Source organism: Marmota flaviventris, chromosome 18 (genome assembly GCF_047511675.1).
Source record: "Marmota flaviventris isolate mMarFla1 chromosome 18, mMarFla1.hap1, whole genome shotgun sequence".
Lineage (NCBI taxonomy): Eukaryota > Metazoa > Chordata > Mammalia > Rodentia > Sciuridae > Marmota > Marmota flaviventris.
The window spans coordinates 1,810,056-1,829,969 of NC_092515.1; the positions used below are offsets into that span (position 1 = coordinate 1,810,056).

A 19,914-nucleotide genomic window follows, 5' to 3' on the forward strand; every position below is an offset into this window, starting at 1 on the left:
CTAATCCACGGAGATCACGCCGGGAGACATAGTCTCGGCTTTGAGAACCTGCCAGGAACTCCCCAGTGCAGTTTTGCTCACTCTGCAAAACAGAAAAGAGCCCTGTGTCAGTCACACTGAAAATCTCCCCTTTGTCCCTAATTTCCTCCAGGCAGAGTGCAGAGATCCTGGCGATGCTCCAAGGGACAGACGCCCCGTGGTGAGAGGAGGTGGCTGGTGAGTGTTCAACTCCTGGACTCCACCCTCCCAAACCCCAGTTGTCGCTTGGCCAATTTCTGTGACGTCAACTCTCCAAATGGACCACATGTGATCTCAAACTGCCAGTTGGACGCCACTGACCAGAGCTGCTGTTGGAAGCCCCAGTACACGGACACGCGCGCACACCCACATGTACACACAGGCACACACAGACCCGGGGTTTTGGGGCGAGAAGCCAATGGATTTGGAGTTATGCTTTAAAGAGACAAAATGGTAATAATTTCTGTGGCCTGGGTGTCCCACCACATCTTGTTCCATTTTCAGAGCCACCCCGAGGACACCAGTCCCCACGACTGGTGAGCAAGACGCTGAACCTCGTCAGCTCTGAGCCAGTGACCAGACGCGGTGCAGGCAGGACCCGAGGCCCAGTGATTCTCTGGGCCCCACCTGCCCCCTAGGACACACTGACTTGGATATGACAGGCTCGGGGCCCCTGTGTCCTGTTTCTTCTGTGGATACATGTGTCTCCTGTTTGAGATGCCTCGTATGCCACTCCCTGGCGTGAACCTGTCCCCATGTACTGTCCCCTCAATGCGCATCTTGGCAAGACGCTCCAGGGAGTGGGAAGAGAGCAATGCTGGCCATTTAGTTCCAACGTACTTGTGTCACTGGATGCACATCCTCGATCCCCGCCTCATGCCATTACTGCTACTTGGCAGAGAGAAGATGGTAATTGGAGAGGACAGGAGCCTTGCCCAGGCCTCGAGCTGGACACATGGGGCCAGAACTGAGACGCAGATCCCCAAGGCTCAGGACACACAGCCAAGTCGGTCCACCATCGACATTGGCCCCCCCCACTCGACACTCTGAGCGGCTAGCCAACGTCCAGAGGGAAAGCCACGGGCCCAGCACCCAAGGGTCCCCCCACAGTGCGAGGGTAGACTGCACACTACGCACCAGGTCCTCACAGGAGGAGCACTGCGCACTGGGGTGGGGGGTTACAGTTTTAAGTCAACAGGGTCCCTTCTAGAAGCCGGGGGCCGATAGCTGCCTGGGATGGCTGTGGTCCTGAGGGTGGAGAAGAGTGATGTGTAAATGGTGTATCCCATTACACTGTTTCATAATGTGTTTAGGAGTAAATTATATAGTGTAATGGGAATGATGTATTTATAACTGTCAATGTCACTAGTCAATATACATTACACCTTTGTATAATTTAGGTCTATATGAACATAACTTATAAATATAATGTTTCCAAATATGAAGTTCTGTTTGTAAATACAGATCCTTCTCAGGTCACGGTGGGGTGGCATTCTGATTAGCCAGTGTGTAGGGTTCGGATGTGAGGTGTCCCCCAGAAGCTCACGGGCGACACAATGCAAGGATTAGAGGAGAAATGATTGGCTTGTGGGAGCCCCAACCCACTCAGTGAATTCACCCCCTCGGGGTTAGCAGAGTGGTGACTGGAGGCCAAGGGTGGGGCTGGAGGAGGTGGCCTTCGGGGTCCTGCCTTTGGGGTAGATGTTTGTGTCTGGAGAGGGGAGTCTCTGCCTCCTGGTCACCCTGACGTGCAGGGCTTCCCTCGGCCACTCTCCTCCACCATGACGCCCTGCCTCACCTCGAGCCCCGACGAAGGGAGCTGGCCTTCTAGGGACTGAGACCCCTGCAACCGTGAGCCCCAAAATGGACTTTTCCTCCTCTGCGGTGGTTCTGTCAGGTGTTCTAATCACAGCAGCGAAAAGGCTACGACCCCACGGCAGGCTGAAGACGTTGTCAGACGCACACACACACACACACACCCCTCACAGCCTGACCGACTGAGCCCCACAGCTCCACCTACCTCACCTACGGCCGGGCAATCACCCAGCACCCAGCTTCCTGGGTAATGGCGCACAAGACACCTCACACACTGCTGAACTCTGCACTGAGAGGGGGAACCGTGTGCACGGGTGCCTCTTTGCACCACTGTGAAGCCAAAGAATTGTAGGTCACCCCCGTCCGCATGAATGTAAAGTTCTAGTTATGATTTGGGTTGCAGTGCCTGGCCACATCACAGGGCACGCACCACAGTTGCAGCTCACCTCAGCTTGTGCAGGACACACTTAGGTCCCCTCACGGCCTCGCACAACAGCATCACGCCACCAGGGCTGAGAGCGTTCCTAGTGACGTCCAGTTCATGCAGACTCTGACTGTGGGCAATGACAGAAGCCAGGTCCTCGCAGCAGGCTCTGGTCAATTGGCAGGAATCCAGGCTGCAACAGAGAGGATGTGAGGAGCAGCCCTGGGTGGTTCCAGCCAGACTGCCCAGGCTCACTCCCCAGCCCCTGGGCATCGCCTTCCTCTGGGATGGAGTCCTTTCCCCGGCCCTTGGACAGGGACCAGGGCTGGGAACCTCACTCTGAACACTAACCGGGCACCCTGGAGGCGAGGTTCTGCAGTTCTGGGCCTCCCCTCAGATGCCTGCTAGGTTTCTCTTCCTTTTGCACTGGTTCTCCAACCCAAGGTCGCTCTACCACTGCCCAACATCCCCCGCACCTTCTACTTGGAGAGAACTTCTCCAGACTTGCTGAGGCAGGCCTTGAACTTGTGATCCTATGCCTCAGGCTCCCAGCCACTGGGAGGACAGGGGGGACCCAACACACCAGCCTGGTACGCTTCCTGATCCCGTGGAACCCCCAAGGCGCTGCTCAGGGCTGCACTCTGTCCCCTCAGAGGGCCGTGTTGAAACCCCAGCCCCAGGTGTGACTGCACTTGGAGACAGTCTTTGTGGAGGCACTGAGGGTGCACCCCAACGGGCTCTAACTGGTGTCCCCGCTGGAACAGGAAGTCCAGGCGCACACAGGCCCAGAGGGAAGACTGAGGACAGGGAGGAGGCGGCACCTGGAGCCAAGGAGCAGCCTGGAGCCGTCCTCCCTGCAGGCCCTGAGAAGGAACCAGCCCTGGGCACCTTGAGCTGGACTTCCGGCCTCCAGGGGCCTCCAGAACCCAGCCACCTGCGCTCAGGGCATCTCCGTCTCTTGTTCTGTGCATTTTGCTAGCGCAGCCTGATGAACACATGCAGATGCTGTGTCAGAAGCCGGACTAAGCATTAAATGAGACGTGGGCTGCCTCACTGTCGTCCCCAGCTGCCAGCCAGCCTGCCCGACCAGCCCAGGGCGAGACCAGCCATTCCCAGCCAGGATCAGCCAGCAGTGAGCGCTCAGGCAGCCTCGGGCAGTGGGGTGGATGGGTGTGCAGCAGCAGCCAGGTGCGGCTGCCCTCACGGTCTCCTCCTGCCCATCAGCCTGTCCTTCTGCCACAGTGAGGATGCACCCCCGGCTTCCCAGCACCCACCTGAGTTCCTTTAAGCCGCAGTGGGGGTGCAGCAGAGCTTTGCTCAGCAGCCTCACGCCAGCATCTCCTATGTTGTTGCCCCCAATCTTCAGGATTCTCAGGTTAAGGTTGCTGGCGAGGACGGAAGCCAGGTCCCGACAGCCCCTTGGAGTGATGTCGCACCTCTGCAAACTGCACGGCAATAGACAACGGAAGAGACCCATTACCCCGGGCCTGGAGGAGGCCTAAACGGCTCAGTATAGACGCAGGGAGAGAAGAACCAGAACTAAGAACCATTACAACCATGTCCTGGATGGAGAGTGTGCGACAGTCCTCCACGTTTAGATTTCATTATCAACCTCTTCTTCACCGGGTCGAGGAAGTTCCCAATATTCATAATTTTCCAAGAGTTATACCAAAGGGATAGATCTGAATGCCGACTATACCTTTTAGGCAGATTTTTACTTTTAACCAGTTCCTATAGAGAGTTGCCCGCACTGACCTTTTTCTAAGCATCTCCTTTGGGAGGCGGGGAAGGGCCCAGGGCCCTGCAGCTGCCCAGCCTAAGCTCTGTCTGCGAGCCCCACCCTCCCCTGTCCTTTCTGATGCTAGGACAAATCAGGGTGAATTCCCTCAACACAGTTTTGGAATTCGCTTGCTGCCAGGCTACTTAGTGCCTCTGCATCACGGAGGGCACTACACAGCACTTGTCCTTTCCCACCGTCCAGCTGTCGCTGCTATCAAGACCGTGTCCTCCAGTGTCCGCGTGGGGCTCTCTTCTCTTTACCGTCTGCAAAGACTCTGACAAAACTGCTCTTCCCTGAGGGTTTAGTGAGACTCGCTGGCGCAGGCTTCTTTCTAAGCCACACTGGGCGGCTGATCTCATTGTGCGCGTGGTTTGGAAGCGTTCACGGTATTCTCCTTGAGTTTTCTTCAAGTCATGCTCTTCTAGAAGCTGACTGAGTCTGGAACAATCTGTCAGGTTCCTGGTGCTAAGGTGCCCACAACACCCCGTCAGGTCACCCCCGGCAGGTGTAGGATCTCTTCCCCTTGGTGAAGACCTGCAGCGCGACCTGCAGTGCTCCCTGCAGCCACAGGAATCCCCAAGCACTGGACGGCGGCTCCTCTGTCCCGAGATGCGCCAGAGTGTAAGCCAGGTAAAGAGTCTCAGGACAGAAGGTACAGTGCCTCACGAATTCTTCTGCTGATTACATACTGGAGCCATAGCACTTGATACACGGGTAAGTAAGCTGTATTATTAACTGGTTTGGGACTTGACACTGAACCCTCAAGTAGTTAACCACTCAGCCACTTCCCCAGCCCTTCTTATTTAGAGACGGGGTCTCACCCAGTTGCTTAAGGCCTCGCTCACTTGCTGATCAACTCCTGATCCTCGAGCCTCCTGAGCCACTTGGATGACGAGAGTGTGCCACCACGCGATCCAGCCAGTAAACTGATTAAACTTCCCTGCTCAGTTTCACCTGTGTGTACTGCAACTCCAACATTTCACACAGCATGCAGGGCCGGCACCACACTCTGCGGGAGAAGGTGGATACAAGTGGCCCTCTGCAGAGAGTAGCAATGAACTTGCACTCTTCTGGCCCTTTCGGCTGTCGGTGCCATCTGTTTCTTTACTTCTCTCCTGTCCCCTGCATCTCTGTGGTTTGGCAATTGACACAATGTTGAGCTGGGCACACTGGCTCACGCCTGTAACCCTAGTGCTCTGGGAGACCAAGGCAGGAGGATCCCAAGTTTGAGGCCAGCCTCAGCTATTTGGCAAGACCCTCGTCAAATTAGAAAGTCCTTGTTCTAGGTCAAGAACAAGTTTTAGAAGAGGACTGGGGTGTAGTTCCGTGGCTGAGCACCCCTGGGTTCAGTCCCTGGTACCTCTTGCACAAGTGTGCCCCATCTTTGGCCACTCTTTTTCTTCCATTAGTTCTAACCCACTGTGCAAATCATCTATGAGGTGAACACTGACCCTCATCTCTAGGTGATCCATTATCTGCTGCTTCCACGGGGTCCCTGTTCCTAAGAGCTGAAAGGTGTTCTTTTATTGAAGCACAACACACAACCGTTTGACCCACGAGTCTGAGGTTGGGGGACCTCTCTCTTGTCTTCTTGCCTCTGTTCCTTATCTCCTTGGAGCTTAGGTTCTTTTCAGTGGGTTGAATTTATTGACCTTGGAAGATCCATTTGGAGTATGTCAAGGTCACGGCTCATGTCCTCCATCATCTGCACCCACAGAGGATTGTTCCATGGATTTTTCCTGGGGTCTGGCCGACACTAGTTTGGGATTCTTGTTTTTGAATCCAGTCTGAAGGATCTGGGGAGAACCTCACGTGACCTGCACTTAGACTACAACTCAGGTTTATTCCTCTTCCATTTTTAAATATTGTGCTGACATTTGAGTGGGCTTCTTTCAGAGACTGACCGGCAGCTTAACCCACCACTGCAGGAAGGAGATCGCTTCTCCTGCTCTTCTAAGATGGCGTCTAACGACCCTGCAGCCAGGACCACGAGGGTCACGCTCAGATTTCCTAAGGGATCAGGTGACACCTCCCCCCTAACTCCCTGGAGCCTGGAATTCTCAGGGAGGCACCTGATCAGGACGCGCTGACCCTCCCGCTTCCCGGGATTCCGACAGGAAGCTCCTTGGCTGTATCAGCCTGAATCCTCACACGGAGCTGGGGTCCCCATCGCCACGTTTCCCCTGGAGGGTGGGCTCTCTTTTCCCTCCTGATGACACAGGTTCACCTTGGGCACACATGCCAGTCATCGAGGCCGATGCTCTGCCCACCACAGGGCCCTTCCTGGGTCACCATCCCTACGCCCCTGAAGGACCTGCCCCAACATGTGCATCTGTGCTTCACAGGAACATCTCTACCCGAACCTCCGCCTGATGCCTTCAGCCTCCCTGGGAAAGGCACAGACACTGTCCTTCCTGAGGAGGGTGCCTCCCAGCCTGGGGCAGGGCCTGGTCACCAGGCCACCTCCACGGCCTACCACAGTGTCTGCAGGCTGCAGGTGGGCTGTCGCAGGGCCTCACACAGCTGTGCCACTCCCTCGTCCATCAGGGCGTTTCTGCTGAGGTCCAGATGGCTCAGGTTTGCGTTGCTCAGGAGAACCTCAGAGAGGTGTGGGCAGCAGTGCTCACAGATCTGGCAGCCGGCCATCCTGGGGGGAAGCAGGGGACAGCAGGTCACGGGAGGGCCGAGGGCCCAAGGATGGCTCACCTGCACGCTCAAGGTGGTCTTTGTGGCCCTGTGTACGAACTCAGTGGGACCCAATCTCCCCTTTGACTGCTCCTTACCCACATGAGACAGGCAGGAGGAACCAAACCGACACAGAGCCTCATGAGAAAACCAGGGGTGAGAGGCACAGCTCAGATGCCCAGAATCTGTCAGTTCTAGTTCTGACTCTGCATCTCACCCCGTCTTGGGACAAGCCTGCGGCCCCCTGAGGCTGTTGCCCAGAGCACGGGTGACGTGCAGGGTGACGTGCATGGGTCATCTCAGGTACCAGATCCTCAGCTTGTCCGGTTCTCCCGAGAATCCTAGCAGGTTCTAATGGCTTCTTACAAGGAACGCTCTGCCACGTTGGGAGAGCCAGGGGTACAGGAAAGAACAGAGCAGAGGTGGCAGCGGGGTCCCCACAGGGGCCGCTTCTGCTCCCGTTCACAGAGGGGCAGCCTGCAGCCGGGAGGCCCCGTGAGTGATGGAGAGCAGCAGACCCGGGGCTGGACCTCGAGCCGTGGATCCTCAGCTGCTGCCCTGAAGCACTGCTGCGGTCTCAGCTGGGGACAGAGCGCAGCGACCCGGGATCCTGCGTGCCCCTTGCCCACCCCAGTCCACTTACACCAGCGTCTGCAGGGTGCAGTCTGGGTGGCGCAAGGCCGCGCACAGTGTGGACACACCCTCTGCCAGCTTGTTGTCACTGAGGTCCAGCAGCGTCAGCTTCCTGTTTGTCGCCAGCATCGAGGCCAAGGCCGTGCATTCCGCAGCGGAGAGGCCCGAGTCCTTAAGCCTGCAGGGAGGGGACACCACATGCTCTGGGCTTCCCTGTCTGGACTGTCCCCTGGCGCTACTCCTGCGAGGGCCTGTTCTTCACGGAGCCTCCTGGGGAATCCTGTCATCACCCCCCAACCCCCGTCTGCACAGCTCGGCCCAGACTCAGTCACTCTGTGCTTACCCACCCCAAGTCACTTCCCCGACCCCAGGGCAGACCCACACAGGATCCGTGTCCTGCGAGGCCCCTCCTGCTCCCCAGCCTGTGCCCCCACCACACCAGGCAGTCTTCCTGGAGGACTCAGGATGCTGTCCCCAGCAGGACCCCTTTCCAACTACTGCCCCACTAGGGTGGGGTTGGCGTTGCTCAGGGAGAGTACGACACTCCTCCCCAGCATAGGTGACGCCTCCTAGACAGCATCCCACGGGAGAGTTGAGCCTCAGGTGGGGTCTCTGCCTGTAGTCGTGACTCCCATCTCAGGGGCTGTCCCTGCGCATGGGCACACACATGCGCTAAGCCCCCGGATGACAGAATGGACATATGCACAGCCTACACAGGTGCACGTCAATGCAGGTATGACCGCCAAGCCTCTGACCACAGCCCTGACATTTCTCCAGGGTGATTCTGCCGCAGCTCCTGGGTCTAAAGATGCCTGTGGCTTCAAGATATTTTCAAGAAGTGAAAACAATAGCATTTGGCCCACATCATACCATACCTCCAAATTAATTCAAAATGGATCACAGATTGAAACCTCAGAGTCTAAATGATAGGGCTGGGGTTGCAGCTCAGGGGTAGAGCCTTTGCCTATCATGTGTGAGGTTCTGGGTTTGAATCTCAGCGCCATCTAAAAGTAAAAGCTCATCAACAAGGAGAACATATTAGACCAAACTTCCTAACAATGAAGAAGTTCAGAAAATGATCTGAGACCTTGGGTTAGGAGATGGTCTCTCGCAGGCTACACAAATCACACAGGGGAGCACAGAAACAAGAGGTGGTCCCCGAGACCGTTCAGAGCGGGGCTGTGTGCCAACCAGACGGCTCGCACATCGCGAAGCCTGCACCCAGCCTCTCCTGCCTCCGCCCTTCACCAGAGGTGAGCACCACCAGGCCTCTAACACCACCGTCTCCCATCTTGAAACCTCAGAATGAAACCCTGTGGTCCACTCCTGAGTTAGACTCTTTCCACCAACAATATTGGAGATTTGTCCAAAATGTTACCTGGGCTTGTAGGCCAATCCCATGGGATCGGAGAATGTAACCAAAGGTTTCTTGTCCATTGAGGAAAATTTCCACTTCTCAGGCCTTAGGGCGTCCTGCCCTAAATATTCCAGTGTCCCTCTCTCCCCAAACTGAGCCACCAACACCTGAAGGACATCTCCTGGGTTACGTTGTGCACCAGACTCTGCCACAGCTGATCTGGGGTTTTGCACAGCGCCCGTATCGATGTAAAACTAACTTCCCTATCCTGGTCTCGCTTTCTGGAGACCAGACCTCTGTACCCAAGGGGCAGGAAGTAGGACAGAGATGCCCACGTGAACGCAGCCCAGTCCTCTCTGGAACCCACCCCGAGGCTGGCGGGCAGCACTCACAGCAGCTCCTGAAGGTTGCACACTGGGTTGCTCAAGGCCCTGCAGAGGAGCAAGACCTCATCGTGGGGGAGCCGGGTGGAGGTCATGCTCAGGTGTTGCAGGTTGGGGTTACTGGTGAACACCTCAAAGAAAATCCCGGTCTCACAGGAAAAGCAAACTTTTCTTGTCCTGCAAAAGCAAAGGTGACTCTGGATGATTGTGGTCCACCCATCTCCAGCAGCGCAGCGTGAACGCCTGCTGTGGTCACCTCTGCGCCATCAATGACCCACGGGCCCGTTCCACGACCCCAGTGCCTGGGTGGGTTTACCCCCAAAGGCCACGTTTGGAGACGGTGTGGTTGGCAGAACTAGAGGAAGCCATGGGGTCCTCCTTTCTTCTAGAGGAAGCAGAGCCCAGGGTGCCTCTGGGACCCACAATCAGGCACAGGCCGACCACCAAGGAAGAGCATCCCAGGCAGCAGGGGTGCTGGGCTCGAGACACCTCCCTGGGGTCCAGCCTCTACCTCAGGCTGGCAGGGAGGTCAACAGTCTCCACGCCCCAGGCCCATCTTCAACTCACTTGAGCCTCTGCACGGGGCACGTGGACTGTCGCAGCTCACAACACAGGATCAGCAGCGTCCACTTGCCGAGGACGCTGTCCACCACCCGGAGTTTCTGGAGGTGCTCATTGGCGGTGAGCACAGAGCAGATCTGGCGCCACCAGAGGAGAGTACGGCTCGACCTGTAACAGGAGAGAAGAGAGGTTCTCCACAGAGGTCAGCTCAAGGCAGTCACAGCCTCTGAGCACAGTGTCAGCTGCTTGGACCCCCAAGAGGGGGAGAACGAGGTCAGCTCTCCTCCTGGGGTCACTTCTCGGCCAGGACCTTGGCCACGCTGCAGCCTTTCAGGCCTGTACTGCCCAAGGGCCGGGGCTCCTGACACCAGAGGGCAGGGCCAGGAATGCCTCTGAGCATCCCCAGCTCAGGACAGCCCCACAGCAAGGCCATAGCCCACCCAGGCCACCGAGGTCCTGGGGCTGGAGACCCTCCCTTGTTACCAGTGGAGGCCGTCCAGAGGAAAGAGGAGGCAGGAGGCCAGAGCCAGCCTCCAGCCAGATCTCCTGGCCTCCAACGTGGCCCTTGCCCCATCCTGACCCTGCCGTCTTGGTGGGCTGACGTGAACTGTCTGTCCCGTTTCCTCCCTGCAGCACCACAGTAGGAGGATCCGCCTGGTGGCTGACGGAGTCAACCAGGAGTTTCAGAACACAACAGCACTAGTCTCAGCTGGGAGGACAGGGATCTGGAGCCTGGTCCCAGGGAGTGACCCAAGGGTGAAGCCTGCCGAGGGCCTGGAAGGGAAGGGAAGGGAACGCATCCCAGGGAGCCTGGTCTCCTCCCTCAGAACAGTCCTTACTGCTGCTGTGGTGAGGAGACCCGTGCAGCTAGGAAAGGCCAGGCTCGGGGACGAGGCCACGGGCTCCCCACGAGAGCTGCCGTGCACTGAATGAGCACACGTGCCCCATCCACGAGCACCACGGAAAGACTAGGGAGAAGGGACCCACGGGCTGGGGCTCAGCGGTGGAGCGCTGCCCTGTACCTGGGGGGCTCAGGGCTGGATGCTCAGCACCAAGTCAAAATGAGATAAGTACAATTAAGGGAATGTGTCCACATGTATTCTTTTTTTGGATTCTAGATGGATAATACCATTGTTTTTATTTTATTTTTTTTATGTGTTGCTAAGGATCACACCCAGTACCTCACCAGCCCAGCCCCAACAACTAACTATTTTTGAATTTAATAAAAAAAAAAAAATACACGTAAAGATGATTTAAGGGCTTCTTCTGGAGCTTTCTGGACAGAAAAGACAGGCAGTGACCCCAATCCACGTGAAACGCCCCGTCACCAACACCCTGTGAGGACACACACACAGATTCTGAAAAAGGGTGGAAAGAAAGTGACGGCAGGGACTCACATGGGGTCTGGTCCCCTCTCTTCCGGAAAGATTTCTGGGACTGAGACAGTGAGCTCCCTCAAGCTGGAGCAGTATTTTAGGCAGTAGGCAGCAACCGCCAAGTCTGGCCTCTCCCGAAGGGGGAAGTGGGCCTCGCGGAGGCTGCTCATCAGGTGGCTGGCAAAGGCGTCACTCTGCACCTCGAACAGGGCATAGAAGAGCAGCAGGAACTCCACCTGGTCCTCAGGATCCTTGATCTCCACCAGGCTCCTCAGACATCCCAGGAGCTGGGGCGCCAACTCCCGCGACCTCTGCATCCCAAGAAGGGCATCCAGCCTCTGCTGCTCACTTTCATGGAGGAGGCCAAACAGGAAGCAGCCCAGGAACACCCAGCTTGCTCTGTCTTTCCTGAAGTACGTGGGCAGCAGTGCCTCTATGGGCCTCACGGCCCGGCTGGGGTGGTCGCGGGGGCTGTCCAGCAGGTAGTACATGGCGGCACAGAACTCCTGCATGCACATGTGGATGAAGGAGCAGGAGCTCCCCGACTCGCTGTACTTCCGGAGGAGCCTGAGGTCCAGCAAGGTGGGGGTGTCAGTGTCCGCGATCCCGTTCCTCCTGAGCTCCTCTTCGCCAAACACCCACGTGTCGGTCCACATGCCCTCCGCGGCCAGGGAACACAGCGCCTTCAGCAGGCCTTGGCCCTGCTGGCTGGGATGAGGAGCGCCCTTGGGTGTGAACGCTTGAAACATGAAAGAGAGGAACACAGAGGTGGACCTGCAGCAGGTGGCTGCCAGGTCCCTCCCGCGCTCCATCTCCTGTTTCAGAGAGGTGCACACCATCCAGCAGAGGAGGGGGACGTGGCACATGGTGAAGAGATGCTCATTGTTTCGCACCAAGCTGAAGGCTGCCAGGGCTCGGCCCCTGTCTTCAAACGAGCAGCAGAAATACTGCTTCACGTGGCTGTCCTGGAAGCATTTGAGATCTTGCATGTTGGGGTGGTCCAGCTTGCTCTCCAGAGCTTCTGGGCGCATGGGCATGGCAGCGAGGAGCAGAGCCGACTCTGGGAGGATCCTCCTCCTCAGCAGGCTGCTCAGGACCGTCTTCACTGAACGCTCCTCCCTCCAGTCACGGCACAGCTCCGACTCGGGCTCTGTCAGGGTGCACTGCAGCTCCTCTAAGCTGTCGATGATGAACAGGATCCTCTCTGGTTGGGCCACGATGTCCGCCAAGGGGACAGAGTCATCGGGCCTTTCTCTGGACATGAGCCCGGCCAGGCTGGTCACCCTCAGCTGCTTCAATTCTCGGCAGCATAAGTAGAAAATGAAAGAGAATTTGTCCCGATAGAGGGTACCGTCTGACCAGGCCAGCATCACCTTCATCAGGAACCTCGTTTTCCCCATTCTTGGTAATGCGCGGAGGACGACCGTGTGAGGCCTCCTGGGTACCCTTGGAGTGAAATACTCTTCCAGACTTTCATGCTCTTCACGGGTCAATGTCTGGTCAAAGCAGCCAGGGATCGCAGTGAAGGCGCCCCTGGACCACATGCTGATGAGCTTCTTCTGTATGTGAGCTCGATAGGCATTTGCTGGTCAGCAGGGGCAAGAGAAGAACACAGCACGTCAGAGTTCAACCCCCGCACAACCTGAAGGCTTCAACCTGAATCTCTCCTATGGGAAACAATGTCCTCAGGGCCTGCAGGCTGTGGCCACAGCCTAAAGCACCAACCAGACAGCCCCCAGGGTCAAAGGCCTGCCAGGCCAGCTCCACACACACACACACACACACACACACACACACACACACACCTGTTCATCTCTGCCAGGAGAGCACAGAACTGCAAAGCCCTGCTGGCTTCCAACTGAAGACAGTGGAATGCACGTCAAACCAAGGAGGGGCCTCCCCATGTGGAAGCAGGAGCTCTGTGTGGGGACAGGACCCTGCCTCTGGGCTGTGGTGCTGCCCATCAAGGGTTAGCACGGGAGGAAGGCTTGGCCTGGCCGAGGTGTCTAAGAGACTGGCACAGCCTGCGTCTCCCTGGAGGGAGCCTGTGCTCTAGATGTGACAGGGCCCTAGGATTCACCCCAAATCCATCCTGGTGAGCCTTCTCGTCCTTGGCAGAGCAGAAGGTAGAAGTATCCAATCAAAAGCCAAACAACTAAAGGGCTCAGCCTTCTAGAATCCCTTCAGGCTGAGCTAAGGCTGGGTCCTGCTCTGCACTTGCCACAGGCTCTGGTGACACGGGAAGGTTGGGGTGCTGAGTGACATCAGAGGGGACCCTGCCACTAGGTGGTAGACAGGTGAGGTTCAAAGGGCACAGAGGGCCGCAGGAACGCGGGAAGTGCACAAATGAATGCCAAGGAATTTAGCAGGGATGGCTGGGCCAGCTCTCAGGTTAGGAAGAGAGAGCTCCAAAGGACTCCACAGAGGAAGGCAGCCAAGACCAAGGTCACTCCCTGAAGGACCAAGGTCAGGGAAGGACCAAGGTCGTTCCCTGAAGGACCAAAGTAGCTCCCTAAAGGACAAAGGTCACTAACAGAAGGAATAAGGTCACTAACAGAAGGACCAAGGTCACTAACAGAAGGACCAAGGTCACTAACAGAAGGAATAAGGTCACTAACAGAAGGACCAAGGTCACTAGCAGAAGGACCAAGGTCACTAGCAGAAGGACCAAGGTCACTAACAGAAGGACCAAGGTCACTAACAGAAGGACCAAGGTGGTTCCCTGAAGGACCAAGGTCACAGAAGAACAGAGCCTATCCTGAGAGCGCAGTGGGGGACCTGGGGGAGGGGACGAGACCACCTGTGGTGGAAACTACATTTAAACAGGCAGAGCCAGAAAGCCGACGCTGAGGAAGTCCTCTGGCCACAGAGGCAGGACCGCAGGGACACCCGTGCAGGACCAGCTTGAAGAGCCCCATCCGAGCACCTCAGAGCAGACTCCAGAGACCCCCGACTGACCAGGCAAAGGACCATGCACAACACCACCTTGGGCTCCAGGGCTGTGCAGCCCAGGGGTCACAGCTCTCCTGCCTGCACCTCTGCCTGATGAATGCGGAGTCACCCCCAGGGCATCAACTCAAACCTGGGGGGCACCTGCATCTCAGGGCCTTTCCAAAAGGCCCCGACCACACCCGACCCACCTGACCTGGTAACCTCGGATCCAGGTGCCAGCTACGGCAGCTGTCAACTGCTGCAGTCTGCGCCCAGTCACTGCCCTCTGCCCGGGGGAGCTGGCCCAGGACAGTTCCCAGCTGTGGGTGGGGTTCCGGTGACCACGCCCACCTGCCCTCTCCACCCCTGAGGTGGGGATGAGGCTGCCCCCCAAGCCTGGGCAGCTCTCCCCAACACGGCTCCCCTGGAGACCCTGCGCCCCAGCCCCCTGCGCTCTCCCAAGGAGCCCCCAACTCACCTGCGCTCTCCCTCGAGGCCTTGTCACAGAGGTCCTTCCTGTGGATCTTGGGGAAGATACAGAGGGCCAGGTCCCACGCCGGCTGTTCCCCATAGCGCTGGGTCATCAAGCTGGCCAGGTCCTGGCGCTTGGCCTTTTTCACCTGCGCCCAGGGAATGGGCTGGAGGCCGCGTTGCACAGTCTCCTGCTTGAGCTGCTGCTTAAACTGCAGGAACTCGTTCTTCTTGAGTTCATCCAGGAAACAGGTGAGGCGGAAGTCAGGAATGGAGGACGCTGCCATCTCGTCCAGGCCCGAGAGGAAGATGCTCAGAGACGGGGACCAGGAAGGACCAGGAATCAGACAGCCTGAGGGAAACGTCAGGGTGGCCCCGAGTTACTCAGAAGGAAAGGGCCTGGCACAGCCTCGTGCTGGTCCTGGGTGAGGGCTGGGGACCCCCCAACTGCCTCCTGTCCTCTCCTCACTGACGTGGGCTTGAAAGCAGTGGTGACTCGGACACCAACCTGCGCTGCCTTCCTGTCCACACGCCTTGCCTGCGACCCAGCTCAGGGGGTGCCCGGAGGGAGCCCCACAGAGCCCCCGGGTTAGCATTAGAGAAGCTTCCCCGGGCAGACAGACAGCTTCTGGGACAACCAGCTGCCACACAAAGACGGTGGCAGTCGCAGCAGGCACGGGCCTGCCCTCCCAGGCTGTGGGTGATGACCGGAGGATCTCCATGGGGGAGGATGCATGGGACAGTCCAGGAGACGCCAGCACAGCACCCCACTTCACCTGCACCGTCCACACAGAAGCCGGCACAGACGCCCCCAAAGGACGGTAATGGTCTCCTCAGTGACTGATGGAGGAGCTATGCCTCACACACCGCCGCTGCCTTCTGTCAAGAGCTCCAGGGAGAAGAGCAGTGCTCAGCAGAGGAGGCTGTACAGCTGGAGGCCCGGGGAGAGATAAGCCTGGAGGGACCCCGGACCCCACCCAGAAACCACAAGTCTGTGAGAAGGGGCAGGAGACCAGAACAGACGCTGGGGAGAAGCTAGGCGGTGGGACCTTAGCGGCTCGAGAGTCGCTGGACGTCACTCCTCACCAGGAGGCTGAGCACTGAACTCTGAAGGAACAGCCTGGTCACCCACAAACGTGGCTCAACTCGCAGCACTGGTCATGCCCACCGCTGGGGACGATGCCAGGCCACAGGCCCTCTCCTGTGGTGGCCTGGGAAACGTACAGCCACCCAAGGAGACCTCTGGACCAGCCTCCTGGACTGTGAGAATAAACTCCGGCTGTGAGAGTCCCGCAGCCCAGGGAGCCTGTCCCTGTGCCCGATCACAGGGGTACGGAGCCCTTTGCAGTCAGCACCCAAGTCTGTGTTAGTGATCCCCCAGGGTCGGTGAGCCCTTGGGACATCTGTGTCTTAGTAATGGGAGATGTTAACCCGGGGGACAGTGGGGCATAGGACCCACAGGGACCACCCTGGTGGTAACTGGAGGGCATCTGGGGTGGGGGATCCACAGACTATAGGCTCCTACTCTCTGGGTCTACAATATTTCCAAAACGGAGTCTAGAAACCTAGGGAGAAACCATCGTTATTGATATAAGTGTGTGGGTGGTAGACGCAGGTTTCAAGTAGCACGTCTTCCCAGGGACATCTGCAGAATCCTACACACAATGGAGCCCTCTTCAAGCACACACACCTCATTTGCAGCAACTGACAATTCCCCGAGTCATAAAGCATTCCTAACACGACAGGAAAGGCTGAAAACAGACCATCTTATTCATCGAAAATGCAACAAAATCAGGTGCCGATAATTCAATGATACCGTGACTAAGAATAGAATTTCATTCAGGTGTGACCATTAGGCAGCATTTTCCCAAAATAGTAGACTAGGTGATTTAGAAAAATGAATAAATAGATCTTAATAGCATTAAAGGTTAGAAAACGAGGGGGAAATGCTAAGCCATACACAGAATGAGAACACTATTACACAAAGGTGTCCTTCACGGGCTCTGAAGTCAGGGCTTCTTAGAAACCTGCTTTGAGTGAGGCCTTGAGTCAAGGCACAAGGATGAATCTTTAGGCCCCCAAGAAACAGCCCAAAGCCAAGATTCTCCGCGAGGCCCTCCATGCACCATTGGCACCAGCTGGGTCCTGGTTCCCCCTGGACCTGCGAAGTTCCCAGGGCGTGGTTCCCAGCCCTGTGTTAGACCTGCAGTGGATTCTGAGGCAAGCCCCTGTTTGAGAGCCACCCTCTTTGGACAAGAATCCTGCTGGCACTCTGTGCCGAGACCTGCATTCCTGGTGCCAGGCCTCCTGCTCCGGTTGGGGGCCCTCTTTACAGGGGGTTCGGATTGCCACAGTCGCATTTTAAATGCTCTCCCAGACACATACAGGCTTCTACCACCACCCCCCACCAAGTCTCCAGACTCTTTCCCTGACCCCATGCAATAGCATGTAGACTACAGCAGGTGTGTCCTCAGGGCTGGCTGTGAGCCCCTGCAGACGTCAGAGGTGGGCGCTGTTACCCTCAGAACCACAGAGGGTGAACTGGTTTGGAAACAGGGCCATGGTGGAGGAACCGACTTAAGGTGAGGTCATTCTGCAGTGTGCTGACTCTTTCTTTCAGTGGCACATCCACAGATTCCCATGATCAAACCACCCTCAAAAACTGAAATTCTCTCTGTAACCGACAGCCATTTTCACCTCCAGAAAAGGATCCCCTAGGGTGCTGCAGTCTGCACAGGAAGAGAAGGCTTCCCTGAATGCTGAGGTCTGGGGGCGTCCCTGTGTGCTTACACTTTGGGTTCCTCCACCAACTGGGAAAAGCAGGTAGGAGTAAAATGTGCCCTTCCCACACCCTCAAGCCTGTTCGCTTTCCCCACAGTTCAGCTCAGCAGCGGATGAGGCCTGGGCAGTGACCATTGATTTGTCTGAGGTCGGGGGACCGCCCCCAGCCAGGGTTCCTCGGGCAGCTATGGCTGTATCCCCAAACTGACTGTGCATGCCCCACCCCACAGAAAAGGACCCTCCATACCTATGAGTGCACTTTGGCTGCTGGTCCCTGACCCGTAACCCACCTCGACCCCGGGCTGGTTTTGGCGGCCTATGCTCTGTGGATGGAAGGTGCAGGGATTTGTAGGGAACCCTTCACTGGTGCTAGAGGCTTCTTCTTTCTGACCCCCTCCCCGTAACCCTGGCCACCTTCCCCCCACTCGCCCCTTCCCCATACCCTGCAGACCTCCAGATCAGAGACCCCTTTGCCATTTTGTTCCTGCAATCCAACATGGGACTTTAAATTCTCCAGAGAAGTAAGACACCATCCGTCCATCTCTCTGGTCTCCACAGACTGGTACCAGGCTCGAGACCCCGCCTTTTGGCCCACTAGAACTCCGGCGTCCCCCCCCAGTGAAATTAGGGTGAAGACATTCCCCTATTTCCTGGTGGGACCGTGTCCAACTCGGTGTCAGAAAGAATCCAGGAGACCCTTTAGTTTCAATGGGATAATACCCCAGTCACGCCTCCCAACATGGGAGTCAGTCAGTCAGTTCCACAGGACCCCCTTTGGGTTGTCTCATTAGTAAGTTTAAGACCCTTTACTCCCAAACTGTCCTGAAACTCAAACACTTCATTAAGCTCAGCAGTACTCAAGTTGGGCCACAATATATACTAGATAATCTGCACAAATGGCCCAAATATGGAGCCTTTGATCAAGAAATTCTACAAAAATTTTTAAAACTTGGTTTTGGCAGATGGTGTGAGGTCCTAGGCCTCATTATATTCCTCAAAGGCCTCATTATACAAACCTTGTCCCACTTTGCAATTAATTCTTTAGGGACTCACAATTTTCTTTCTCAGTTACAGTCCCAGAAATAGCAGATGAACCCCCTCCTTACAGATCCTGGGGGGTTCATCTGCCCCCCAAATTCCCCACCCCCAGCCCCACTGCTCCCACAGCTGACCCCCCATCCTCCCGCCATCAGATCCACCTCCCGCACACAAGTTCACCCTCTTCCCTGCCATCCCCTACCCGTACAGGGTCTAAAAATCTCCCAACGAAACACATGTTCCCTCTCTGGGAGGTGGCAGGGGCTGAAGGTATGGTCCCGGTCCATGTTCCCTTCTCCATGACAGACATGTCCCATATAGAGAACACACCTGGAAAGAGTTTGCCCGTCTGACTCAGGCCTGCCCTGACTTGGGCAGATAAATACTATATGTTAACATCCACCCTGACCAATGGTGACTGTGCCTGCATTTGGCAGGCCGCCAGAGATCATGCGGACCTAAGTGGCCCAAACCCCTGGTATCCATCCAGCAGCCGATGGTGCTATCCCAGCATCCCAGCAGTTGGACCTGATTGGACTTATCAGCCTCCAAGACGGGGTGGGGGGGTGGGGGGGGTGTCATTAGACCTCAACACAGGTCAGTTGCCTCCTTGAAGGAATGACAAAGAATTCTCACACCCAAGTTAATTGGAAAGAGAGAAAGGAAATTATCCAGGGACCTGATAAAAATCTCACTTTATTTTTGGCCCCACTTAACTCAGGTTGTCACCAAATATACAAATTTGGACGTGAACAGTCCTTCGGCAGTCTCTTCTCCATTTAACTTTATCAGTGGGTCTGCACCTGACATCTACAAGAGACGCAGAGAGTTAGAAAAGGGCCTTGAGTCTCCTCAGCAGTTACTTTTAGATACAGCTCTCTAAGTTTTTTTTAACAATTGGGATGAGGCCAAAAGGAGAGAAACATTTTTTTTTTTGGTTCGGGATTAAACTCTCAGGGGCGCTCAACAACCACGGAGCCACGTCCCCAGCCCTATTTTCTATTCCATTTAGAGACAGGGTCTCACTGAGTTGCTTAGCTCCTGGCTGTTTCTAAGACTGGCTTTGAACTCATGCTGCCTCAGCCTCCAGAGCCACTGGAATGACAGGCATGTGCCACCACATCAGCTCCTGGCCCAAGGAAAGCCCCTATGGCTCAGGGTTCCACCAGACCCCTTAATATCTCCTCCATGGCTCATGGCCCCACCAATATACCTCCCAGACCCTGCTTCGGATGTGGGCAAAATGGACACTGGGCAAAAGCCTGCCCTAACCCTAAGCCCCCCTCCAGACCCTGTACCAACAGTGGACAATGGGGACACTGGAAGGTGGAATGTCCCCAGGGAAGGACACGCCCGATTCCCAGGTCCCCTTTGTGGAGTTCCTGCAAAAAAGGGGCAGGGCTCCACTGCCCCTGCCACCTCAGATGGCACGTCCGAGGAGCCCCAGGACAGTCTCACATGTGGTCAACATTGAGCAAGGCTTTCACTCTTCAATAAGTGGTATGGATATGCTTTCAAACCAAATACCCCAGTTATGGGAGTTCCAGGGACCTCCGCACATCCACTGCAGACCCCCCACCCCCCACTCCCCACCCTGGTTGGCTCATTGAACCCCTTTCCTTTCCCACGCCTTCACAGTCTACCCAGTTGCCCAGATCTCC

The 19,914-nt window shown here is 56.5% G+C and overlaps 1 protein-coding gene across 1 annotated transcript; it reads right to left on the minus strand.

Annotated features, from left to right (window-relative positions):
• LOC139702766 (NACHT, LRR and PYD domains-containing protein 4-like) lies at positions 1-14,721 on the minus strand. Its single transcript, XM_071604903.1, has 9 exons — positions 14,442-14,721; positions 11,054-12,617; positions 9,663-9,824; positions 9,105-9,272; positions 7,366-7,533; positions 6,514-6,684; positions 3,532-3,702; positions 2,280-2,450; positions 1-82 (listed from the first exon to the last, which is right to left on the minus strand). The coding sequence occupies exons 1-9, from the start codon at positions 14,719-14,721 to the stop codon at positions 1-3; spliced, it is 2,937 nt and encodes a 978-aa protein (XP_071461004.1).
• Positions 14,722-19,914: the final 5,193 nt, after the last annotated feature.

What these genes read in the sequence shown, in the direction of transcription:
- LOC139702766 (XM_071604903.1), bottom strand. Translation starts at nt 14,721, where the DNA reads ATGGCAGCGTCCTCCATTCCTGACTTCCGCCTCACCTGTTTCCTGGAT. An exon ending in TGCAGCCTGCAGACACTGTG is followed by an intron (nt 3,703 to 6,513) that starts GTAGGCCGTGGA and finishes ATTGCCGTGCAG; the next exon opens with TTTGCAGAGGTGCGACATCA. An exon ending in TGTGTCCTGCACAAGCTGAG is followed by an intron (nt 83 to 2,279) that starts GTGAGCTGCAAC and finishes TCTGTTTTGCAG; the next exon opens with AGTGAGCAAAACTGCACTGG.